The 11,928-nt window shown below is 41.4% G+C and overlaps 1 protein-coding gene across 1 annotated transcript; it reads right to left on the bottom strand.

Annotated features, from left to right (window-relative positions):
- Window positions 1-250: 250 nt before the first annotated feature.
- On the bottom strand, window positions 251-1,393 carry LOC135467247 (uncharacterized). The gene has a single exon (XM_064745012.1). The coding sequence runs from the start codon at window positions 1,391-1,393 to the stop codon at window positions 251-253; it is 1,143 nt and encodes a 380-aa protein (XP_064601082.1).
- Between the last annotated feature and the right edge of the window lie 10,535 nt (window positions 1,394-11,928).

The raw sequence follows: 11,928 nt of genomic DNA, 5'->3' as shown, positions 1-11,928 counted from the left end.
TGCTGTCAGTCCAGAAGTATTCCTGGATATCCTCAAACTCCAGCTCCCGCTTAAAGAAGGCACTAATCTTGGCTGATTAGTCTTGACTAGAGTCTGGGGATGGTAACGTGCTTCATAGGGGTAACCCTGGCTTTACCCATCATAAACGAGCAATGCACTTGATGTCTATCATCTGTGAGCCACCAGTAGGTACACGGCCGTAACCACTATTACTGCCATCTGAAAAACTGCGAAGTTCTGCCGACCGAACTTAACCAAAGTTAGCTGGTTTTACACAGCGCTGCACGCAAACTTTCTCCAGAAGAAACAAATCATTTCTCCAGCTCTCCCATTTTGGATGCTCAGGGTCTGGCAACGGACTGTCCCAATCTAGACTATCTCGACATAACTGTTGTAGTATCTGCTTCCCTAATAGAACAACTGGGGCGGCAAATCCTAGGGGGTCGTAGATGGAAGATACAGTAAATAAGATACCACGTCTTGTAAGGGGCTTATCCTGCAAGGTAATCCTGAACCGGAATGCATCCGGTTTGATACACCACTGTACCCCAAGTGCTGTTTCAACCGGTAAAGGTTCAAAGACAAGATCCAGGCTCTGTTTGCCCTTTGCCTGATTTTCTGAAGGGACTGCAGCTAAGACTTCTCTTGAATTGGAGACAAACTTGTGGAGACGCAAACCTCCTTCAGCACACATGGCCATGCTTCTGTCAATCAGGTCGATGTCTTTCTCAGCTGAAGCTGTCGATTTCAGCCCATCATCGATATAGAAGTCATGCCTGATAAAATCTGCGGCAACCTTTCCATATTTCTCTCCGTTCCTATTGGCCGTTTCCTTCAGACCAAAGCTCGTACAGGAAGAAGAAGAGGCAGCTCCAAAAAGGTGCACCGTCATCCGCATCACGATGGGATCACCGCTGAGGTTATCGTCACTCCACCAAAGAAATCTCAGAAAGTTGCGATGTTCTGACTTGACCCTGAACTGGAAGACCATGTGTTCAATATCGCAGATAAATGCGACTAAGTCTTGTCTAAATCTGCACAGAACACCTGTCAGTGAATTTGTGAGATCTGGAACTTGCAATAGACGATCATTCAATGATTGGCCTTTGTAGTTCGCGCTGCAGTCAAAAACTACGCGAATTTTGTTCGGCCTTTTCCGATGGTATACTCCATGGTGTGGGATATACCAGACTGTGCCATTGTTAAGTTCCAACTCGCTCTCTGGAACTGGCTCAGCAAAACCCTTGTGAATGATATTACTCATGAACTTGATGTAGTCGTCTCGATATTTCTTGTCACGCGTTAAACTCTGCTTCAGCCGATACAGACGATGCAGCGCCTGGCTCCGGTTGTTCGGTAGCTTGGGATCTGATTGCTTGAAAGGCAGGGACATTTCATAATGCTTATCATCTCAAAGTCTAATGTCGCTCTCTATCTTCTTCAGGAACAAACGATCGTCAGAGGAGTACCCTTCGGCGTCCTTGTGTTCGCTAAAATCTAGCTCCATCATTCTAGCGACTGTATTGGGATTAATTGTCTCCTTAACCGCTGGCCGTATGGAATGGATCACAACAGACGGATATCCTTTTCTTTCACTGTCGTCCACAGACAAGTCTGTCAGAATTTCGTCTGTCAGAATCCTGTGGCTAAGACCGATGGGATCAGCTCCAGATTCACTGAAACTTGAGTCAACTATGCCGACAATACCCCATCCTAAGTCGGTCTTCTGCCCATAAGGTTCATAATCCTCATTTGGAATGAATTACATCTCGCGGTACCAGTGCGCGAGCGCAATTGTCTCCAATGAGGAGACCCACCTCCACGTCACTAAGGGGCAAAATCTTGTCTGCAATCTTGTGAAGATGAGGTCATCTCAACGCAACTTCTGGTGTCGGTATGTGTGATCTTTTTGCTCTAGAATATACTGAGGGAAGCTGAATCTTCTGTGAACTTTCAAATCCTCGGACGCTTAATCCATCTGTTCTGCTACTTTCCACCAACTACTTATCTGCAGACATAATCGACAACAGTAACTTCACATCTACTCCCAGTAGTCCTTCTTCCCTGGTTTTATCCAAAATAAAGGTGGTGTCCGATTGCGTGTCCAGTAACGCGTATACCATTCGCTCTTTACCATCATCGTACATTTACTTGCGCTACCACAGTGATTCATGTGGGTTACTCTTGTGTGAGAAGATGTGGAACAAACTGGTTTTGTCACAGTGGACTCATCCTTATTAGCCTGGCTATTACTTCTATTGTAATCTTAATGCAGCGAAGTAGGATGTCGCTTACCACACGCCTTGCATGTAATCCTTTGTTTACAAAACTTAGCTCTGTGATCGGCTCCAAGACAACCAAAAGAAAGTCTTTTGTCCTTCGCAAACTCCTTCCTATCAGTCAAAGATCCTTGTGAGAAGGCTCTACAATCGTCCAGATGATAGAGACAAATCATCGCCGATTTGTCCACCTTTACATCATCACGGCATTCATTCGCACCAGTAGAAAAAGTACGTGGACCAGGTGGTTTATTCTTCCTGTAATTACCCTGAGACTTCCCAGCTGCACCTTCCGTAGTTTCTTTGTGCAGTTGCAACACCGGATCACAAGCGATCTCCGCTTCTTTGGCTACAAACGCAACAAACTCGGCGAATGGGGGAAACGACTTAAACATGTCCCTGTACTCAGCGATCACTCTAATCCAGCGCAGTACTAACTAACCACTCTGGAAGTTTTGACAGCAATTTCTGATTCTCCCGGACGTCATTCAGAACATTCAAACTCGGAACTGTCCCCATAGCTGACTGGCACTGCCGCAAGAAATCTGCATATTTGAGTAAAGAGGTACCATCTCTAGATGCTATCTCGGGCCATTTCCGTAGTTTGTCTCTGAAGGCATTGGCTACTGTAAAGGAATTACCATACCTTTCTTCCAAAAGATGTTTAGCTTCTTCGTAAGCAGTGTCGCTTATCAGAAAGAAAAATCCTTCCACCGCTTCATTAGCTTGGCCACCTAAGTACTTTTGCAAGTAATATATTCTTTCAGCAGGTGCAATGCCTTTACGCTCAATCAGAGTACTAAATGCACTTTTCCAAGCCGTAAATTTCAAAGGATCTCCAGTAAACACACCTGGCTCTGGAGGTGGTAATCGTCCCAAACTAACTTGTTGTGCAAATTATTCGGCAAGCTCAGATTGTCTCCCGTATAATGCGGAGTCTAGCTGAGTGACGAGTGGTGTGGAAAACTGAGTGTTATGGCGATTAGTAGTAGAATCATACATAACCGCATGCGCAGTATTCTGAGTCTGCTGGTAAACCCATGTCGGTTGAGCAGAAGCATGCGGTGTAAATGATGGTGCATGTGTGTTCAAACCAGACCGCGGGGCTATAAACGTGTCCACCCCAGTAAGGGCACCCTGCAGTGGTGGCGAACTGGTAACTGCAGGTTAATCTGCACTGTACGCGTACCAGTCGGACTGCTTTACATTTTCAGACGTAACCTGTTGAGAACTTAAGTACTCTTGCACTAAGTCAAATTTTGGTACACATGATACATCAATATCTCCACAAGATTCAAAATCACAAACACCTGCTTCTGCTTCAGCAATAACTTCAAGTTTGGCTTGAGCCATATCTAACTCCTTAAGGGTTGTGATTCTGTCCAGCTCTAACCGTTTTTGAGCTTCTGAATCAATAAACTTAAGTTTTGATTTCAACATGGCTGCCTGGGTTGCTGTTTCAACCCGCTTTGCGGCACCGGATCCTTTAGACAAACTCTTAGATAATACACACCCTTTTCTAAATGTACCTTCTAACTTATCTTATTCAGGGTTACGAATACATTCAGTAATCTCTTTAACAAGTTGCAAATTGTTTTGTTCATTCTTATCAAACTTTGCATAGGTTTCATCACAAATGTCAAAAGGACCAATAAAAGGACCAGGCTGCTCATAATCTTTAGTCACACGCTCCATAGCATTATTCAGAGAGTGACGTTCTTTTCTTAATACTGGCACATCCTTTGTATCACACATACAAATTTGCACCTTATTGGCACATTTTCTCCAAGCTGATACTGATGTCTTAAAATTGTGCTCACGTTGGCTCGTCTGCCAGCTACCAAATATCTCGGTAGGCTGGGCTCGACGTCTGTCGTCAGGTTCTAGCGCCCCATGAGCCTGATTACTCTGCACAACATCAGTAACGCTATCCATGTTTACAACTTCGTGAAATGCATCAAATTCACTCATAGTGATACAGAATATATCACACATGTAACACAAACAAATATGTATACAAAGTACCTGACAATGCGACCAATTACGAACTACAAATCTGCAGCAAATGCTGCTTAAATATGCAAAAAAATGAAACACAATGAGTTATCAATAACAACGTAATTAACGAACCTCTTACATGGCTGTCACTTGAGAACTGTTCAAGCAATCGGCTCTAATGCAGTCCTGTGCTGTCTGTAAAGCTGATAAAGTCTACACCTTAATCTATTCACACAGTGTCCAGGTCACTGGAAAGTCTTGTTTCTCTCACGAATGTCTCCAAGATCCCTCAAAACGGCGTCCTCAGTCAGCATGGTGGTTACACTCTGGTAGTTACACTCTGGTGAGGAGTGCGGTGTTTCACTGTGACAGCAGCTACCGCATCGGCGTGCGACGAATGCTGCTGTGAGTTCGCAATGAGGAAATGACAAAGACAATCCATGGGTTGATTACTGCTGCTTTATTAGAACTGTTATTCGTTGTGTCGGTACACCGTTTGAGCAAATTCGCGCTCTCTCCAAGAGCCATACATCAATCCAGTTCACAATGCTTCTTACACGTGAAACTAAAAACAAAGAACGATATTATATTTAGCGCACAATCGTATATCTGAATTTACGTCATTGAAGTCACGAAAAGTGGACAAAGTTGACATCTCCTGTCAGTTATCGATAGCTTCGACTCCTACGCAGATTCACACTTACTGTACACTTACGTAACATAAAATAAACATGATCTGAGCTAATTCAGAGAAATACCTACCATTATGGATCCTCAAAACCTCGCAACAAGTTCTGAGCTGCCGTGATCACCGACAGACACTCGATGTCGTTTCCATGGCACCTACGTCATAGAACGAGGAAGTCGCAAAGGACGCCAACTCCCTATCTATATTGACTACAGTAACACCCAGCATGCCACTGTTTTTTAAATAATTATGACGTCATCCCGAGGTAATGGGATCTTGCCGAACTTATGGACTTCATCATTATGAATTAGAAAAAGTGTTCTGACTTCATTTTCCTTGCAATGATATGGTCGTTCAACATACCAATGTGTAGAGCTTATGTTGAAAATACATTTATTTATTTATTTATTTATTTATTTATTGGCTTGGTGTTTTAGCCCGTTCTGAGGAATATTTAACTTATACGACGGCGACCAACATTATGGTTCTAAAAGAAATAGACTATAACAATGATCTACTGCTCTCTATGCACTAATCAGTTGCATTTGTAAGGCTTTTCTCATACAACGGATAAAACCAATCCAATGTCTACATAAGCTGTATGGTCTTGTACAAACCAAATAAAGTTTGGACAAGAATTCTCTACCATAAGATTTCGCCTCAAGATATGGCAACAAGCATGAGGACCTCACGAACTGTACAGGTGATACTTTTTCAGGGTTCATAGCAGTAATTGGTTCAAAGAATATGACAAGTTCTTAAATGGTAGCGGTACACCGACAGAATGTTTTTTTTTATTAATTAAGCTACCAAATACCGCATACGGCGTGGGTGGGTGGGGGTGTTTGTTGGGGTGGCTGTCTGTCGGTGGTCATCTCACAATCAGTACTGTTTACTTTAGCCTTAAAACGTGTGTTAAGAAATGTACTTAAAAGAGTCCTGAATAGAAACATTGTTAGTCATTACGTCATGTTTACTGGTTATCAAAACAACTTAAAGTAAACATAAAGTCAGCCATTAAATCTAAATCATTTAATAAAGTGGTATTCCAGAAATGTTCTAAACATTTTCAAAATCTACGCCGCTTATCAACAAAGTAAATAGCGAACAATCGTCCGTACCTGACAACTCATTTGGCGACGTCGTTTTGCCATGTTATAGCTATCTAGAGTGACATCACCAAACCTAGGCACTCTCCCGTACCACTGTTATCAAACAATGTGACAATCAGAAAATGCAAACAAAAACGCCTGGTTCCCAACCCAAGAGTATCAGCTCTGTTCCGTGTTCAAAGGGCCGGTGTTTCTTTTAGCTTGGCACTCGGTCAGGGCGATGTTCGTGGACACAAGCTTCGTGTTTTAGCACTTCTGCCTGTCTTATTCCTGCATGTGTGTAAGCATTAGGCCTAGCTGGCTGTGCCGACATCAGGAAATTTACCGAACGTAGGAGGACTCTTTCATTCAGATTTTGGGTAGACATTTTCGTAATAAATCTGACTTTACTAAGGAAAAGTAATGCAAAGTCACAATATATTTGTTCAAGCAATCACTCTCCCGATGCGATTTTCTTGCCAGCTCACCCTGACGAGTTACCGCAGTCTCCTGCACAACATGTGCGCAGTGTGACACGGACAACCGTTCTCAGTTCCCTGTCCATAAGTGTTTCGTCCCAATGCACTCCTTTAACATTTAAACTAACCGCAAAATGCGATTTATTGCATCGACATCTGTCCTTCCACTATAAAAAACAACATTGACAATTGAAAGCTAATAGGTTTTTTGACGTGACAGCTAATTATCACGTGACTCTTTCAGCGCTAGTGACTGGCTAATTTTATAGGGGCTCCTACAACATGGCTACTCGGAGTGAGTTGTGCGTCAGTGCCAAATCCCTAATACTGAACCAATATCTTCTCGGCTTTCAAAAAAAATTTCCCATATTTTTCGGTAATAGCTGTGTCGTGTATCCTTCTTTCTATGCATATATAACGGCGGACTTTATGTTCACTTTAGCTTTATAAAAAGGATAGGGAAAACTAAATGGGGTTAAACATGCACTAACGTGTTCTACACTGGTTGCAGTTGCTCTGATGTACATTGCCATGTGGTACCAGGCAGAAGAAAATACTCACCAAAGTAGGAACATTTAAATTAATTAATTTTCTAACCGAGTGTTTATGCTTTGGTGCATATTTTCTTCTGTAACGATAATTTCACAGGCCCCGATGGTTCAGTAGGTGGAGCATTCGCAAGGAGGCGCATTGCACGTACATGCACTCTAAGGACTCCTTCGTCATCATATTGCTGAAAAATTGTTAAACACGACGTTAAACCCTAAGCACTCACTCACTCACTCACTAAATAGCATTTCTTATCGAGATTCTCATTGTTATCAACGGTCTATTTTGTTTCTTAGTGTATAGGTTGTTATGTCTTGCTTTCTTGATTGTAATTTTGCCTGAGTGGAGATACAATTTGCCTACCGTAGTCATCGAGCCTAAAAGATTCATCTTTCTTTGTATAACTTCAAATCTTTGTTTACGTGTCTGTCTAGTCATTTTATTTCAAACACCTACCACGCACGAACTCCTTTACTAGGGCTGAAATCAGTAAAAAATACCAGTCATTACTGAATGGTATCAGTCTAAGTTAAGCTTCATCATGTCTACTTTGTATTTGTGCTTGTCGTACTTAAATGTACTAAATGTAAATTATGAAAGACTACAGCACAGTAACACCAGAAAAACCGCCCAAGCCCGTTTAAAGTAGACACGCAAGTGGTCAGCGAGGGATCTGCCTTCAATTAAGCGCGTGGAAGAAAGCTCAATTATGGTCGCCAGGGTACCTACGAGAATTTGGCACTAAATGAGGTGTGTAAAGTCTAAAGTGGACCCAATGTGTGTCTGCATCCACCACTACAGTTATGAAGTTATCAAGGCTGTGTCAAATGTTATATTTACAGCCTAAAAAAATAGAACTATCCGAACAGAAACTATAAGTCAAAACGTCTCTTCACAAGTTTATAACGTCGCCATTCGTAATTGTTGCTTTGCTTGAGACCGGAGACAAGCTTTTACCAATAATAATGGCAGATAATGCACATGTGGGCTTTATGCCAGGATAAATGAGTAGAAATCAACCTTGTACATTGACTGGCATTGTATAGTAGTCTTCATCTGTTTCTAAATTTAAAAAGTTCCCATGTTCAGCAATAAAGACAGACGTATGCGTTAATGCAGACTCTGAAGTGGTATAACTTACATTTTCACGTACTTCCAAAATAGCTCGATGGACATCCGAGGTCGTATGGGCCCGAAACCACCATTCTTTCTCGCGTTACATAAAGTCCGCCCCTATAGTAAAAGAACCATCATGGAGTTTAAATTACGGCATGCAGCAGCACAAATCGATGACGTAAGTGAATATTGATTAGTCTACTTGTGATACTGTTTATAGTGTGAAGCTGGAAGATGTCCGAGCTCGGTGAAAATGATTGAATCGGAAGAATTCGCAAAACCTTGATAGTATGTTTTATTTAAATTTTGAAGAGGTCGCTTTCCTGGTCGCTTGATGCTGTGTAACGCCAGACCTTGTGAGGTAACTGGTGGTAGGTATTTTATTCATTTACTTTTTATTTACTTATTTATTTTTATTTATTTTTTTTGAGGTCAATTCTGTTGAGTGCAGAGAGGAGGCTCTAAAAGTTATTGCTATGCAGGGGGTTATTTGGAGGAAATGTGCCAGATTTAAGATGGGAGATGAAGTGCAAAGCTGAGAGGTCAATATCGTCTGGTATATACTATCTTCAGGGCGTCCACCATCCGGCTCTCCCCGCTATCCATTGATATGCACACCTCTGGAGCTCAGAATTCCAACGGTTAAGTCCATTTAAGTCCTCTACCGGTCATATTACTGTGATGGACATTCACTGTCACTAAAGAGGTGCCCCAAAACCTGTAAAAACTGAGGTGGAGCTTTCTGCCCGGGATCACGAAGCAATCTTAAACTGAAGTCAAAATTTCAAATCACTTTAGAAATGGTATTTCTTACGTAACAAGGACAAAATATTGCTTTACAGCATGAATTCTGGGTAAGTTATTGTACAACCAACTTCATCTAAAAGAACAGAAAGGAAAATACCAAATTGAATGTGACTTCATGATCCTGAAGCCTGAGAGTTATCATGTAAATACTGTACATGGGAAACCATCTGTATGTTCGTGTCACCTAATCCATTTACCACTCCTCAAGTTTGAAAACACTGAAGAAAACAAATTGCTTCACCATGATGACTGCTAGACATAAGATAACACTTTTAAAAGGTAAAATGGATGTCATAATGTGAGAAGCAACAGGTGAAACTGAAAGGTGTTTCCTATGGAAGGAAAACTGGTTTATCTGTCAACAAACTAAGACTGGCATGGATGTCTTTTAGAAAGTGGATTTCAAGTAACAGGGTTAATGTTATTAGAGACCACAAACTGCCGAGAAATATTGTCCCCAGGAGAAGACGTTGTCACTCGCTAATGTTGTGCTTGTCACCACCATACTTATATTGTCTAGGTTGCATAAATGTTTCACAAACTTCTATGTCTTGTGCTTTTTCCACCATGTGTCACTTCGTGTCTCTAATTTCTGTTTGCCCGTCGTCGCGGCTCTTGTTTTACTCTCTATTCCGCCGCGTTTTAAAATACTGCATACTTTACTCATATGTGTACGCAAATGGCACTTGCAGGAAGGGCTGCAGTGATAGGCATTGTAACATGCTCACGCTTTCAAATTAAGATAGGCGCGGCTGTTTTGACCGTTATTCTTCGCAGCTTTGATAAATATAGCCAATGACGGCGATAATCGGTAAATAATTCATCGGGAAGTAACACGAGCAAAGGCGTTGCGTTATCCTCTTAATTTGACAAATTGTTGCCTCTATTAACTGGCCAATCTAATTTGTGATGTAACAATTCATTTATAAAATGATTTTTATCTCGCGTTTAAACACATCCTCTGGGAGAATGGCAAGTTTATCTTGTTAGGGACTTGCTATACGAAAAAGTCTTATAACTGACCACTTTTTTCTAAGATTTCTGGCAAAATTATTTTAAGTGGCAAAAATTGCGTAAATAATATCGATTGGCCAAATCACCCTCCAAGACTTAAAAGCAGTTATTAAGTGGTTAAAAGCGATTGCAACGCGTAAGATGGGATATTTGGACCTGAATACTCAACTTAGTATCTTCAGTCGACAGGCCTTTAAGCGAACAAGGTCAAGCGCTTACTAGATTAAACTGAAATTTATTCGAAAAAAAAAGTTAATATCTAAGATCTGCGGAGCAAGACTTTTACATGGCAAAAATAATCAGTCAAGATGTGTGAAGTAGTCGTGAACAAATGTTGTTTTAGTATGAAATTGTGTTATACGACTGAGAATTTCTGAAACAATGTCGTGGGTAATGTAAGTCACTGACGCTGTGATTGGGAAACTGGATGCACCTTTTGTAAGTTTCTTGTATCACTCACTTAACTAGTCCCCGTGGGGCCAGTCTCTGAGGGGCCAGTCTCCGTGGGGCTGCAGAAGGTAAAGCATCAAGCAGTGCGTACTGGAAGCCCAGAAAACATGCAATCTCACTGATGGCAAGAGAATCCGTGAAGAAATAATCTGTAATAAGGTGTTTTCTGGCACGTGGGCTCCTTTTGGGTGCCTAGCTTTTTACTTGTCGTTGTTACAGCCGAGATAAATGAGACCACGAGGAGAAAAATGCATCGAGCACTCAAGACTCCACAGAGTCTGTTGCAGTGTTAATGCCCTCAGCCTCAAATCTCAAGGCTCAATTCCGTAAGCGTCATATCCAGCCATTTGGACTGACCCTATCGCTGAGACATTAAGCCGGTGATTCCGTGGTTGTATCGGTGCAGCGACATCAATTAGTTCACGCCAAGCTCTTCTCAGATTGTCGTGAAAATCACAAGGTACTTTTTAAGGTCTGACACACACTGCATTTATCTTGCCATTGATCTGAAGATCTTAACAGCTGAAGCCAAAAATTGCAGAAAGAAATGGGTTTTGTATTAAGGCTGGATTGCAACGTTTTGTGCAGATCGAACAAACCGAGCACACATTATCCACAATATCTCATTGGGCTCCAGTCTTATTCGATATATATATATTTCAGCCATTTCAAGTTAGTTGGCATCTTACATAAATCAGTCAATAATCATTAATAGCCAGGGGCCTGTTCATCTCTCTGAGGATCTCAGGTTTGTGATTAATTTCCTCAAGCATTATTTTTTACTCTTGGTGGTTTATTGCTTTAATATTTATATTCCTTTCGCAACAAATTTAATATTTTTGTTTCACTTCGCCAGTTAATAAACCTGCAGTTAACTGCGACGGTGCAAGTAAGCCGTATACCTCTGCTGCTTGGCGAGCTAAGGCAGCTTTGGCGACGCATGTATATCTGTGTGTTTGTCCTATATGGTAAAACTGTTCACTAATAAATGGAACAAATCTAGCAGTTTTTACTGCCACGTCATTTGGAAAGTGTCTTTAATGAAGTGGCTGTACAACGCCCAAGGTTTCTCAATTATTAAGTATGGGTATATTTTCTCGATGTATCATGCCCTTTTTGCAGAGGGTAATGGCTTTCGATGTACTTAATAACCTCTTATGAAAGATATATCTCTCTAAATCCTGATATATGTGAGTAGATAATCCTGACTGTGTCTGCCCTATTTACGGTAAACCGAAACACACTGTTGTTTCTTTTGTAAAGTCAGTATGTAATGATCACCTCAGATCTGAGATCTGTTTCACTCTTCCCACCTTACCTTTCAGAAATGCAGACATGTACTCTTCCATTTACTAATCTGGAACTCGGCCCTTTCGTGTGCGTTATGTTCAACATGAATAAACTGTACGCCACAAAAATATATTTAGTTTTTACACTGTGCTTAAGAATATTTCCCT

The sequence above is a fragment of the Liolophura sinensis genome, chromosome 6 (genome assembly GCF_032854445.1).
Source record: "Liolophura sinensis isolate JHLJ2023 chromosome 6, CUHK_Ljap_v2, whole genome shotgun sequence".
NCBI lineage: Eukaryota > Metazoa > Mollusca > Polyplacophora > Chitonida > Chitonidae > Liolophura > Liolophura sinensis.
The sequence above is the reverse complement of the archived record's forward strand: the minus strand, read 5'-3'. Positions and strand labels throughout refer to the sequence as shown.

What these genes read in the sequence shown, in the direction of transcription:
- LOC135467247 (XM_064745012.1), bottom strand. Translation starts at nt 1,393, where the DNA reads ATGTCCCTGCCTTTCAAGCAATCAGATCCCAAGCTACCGAACAACCGG.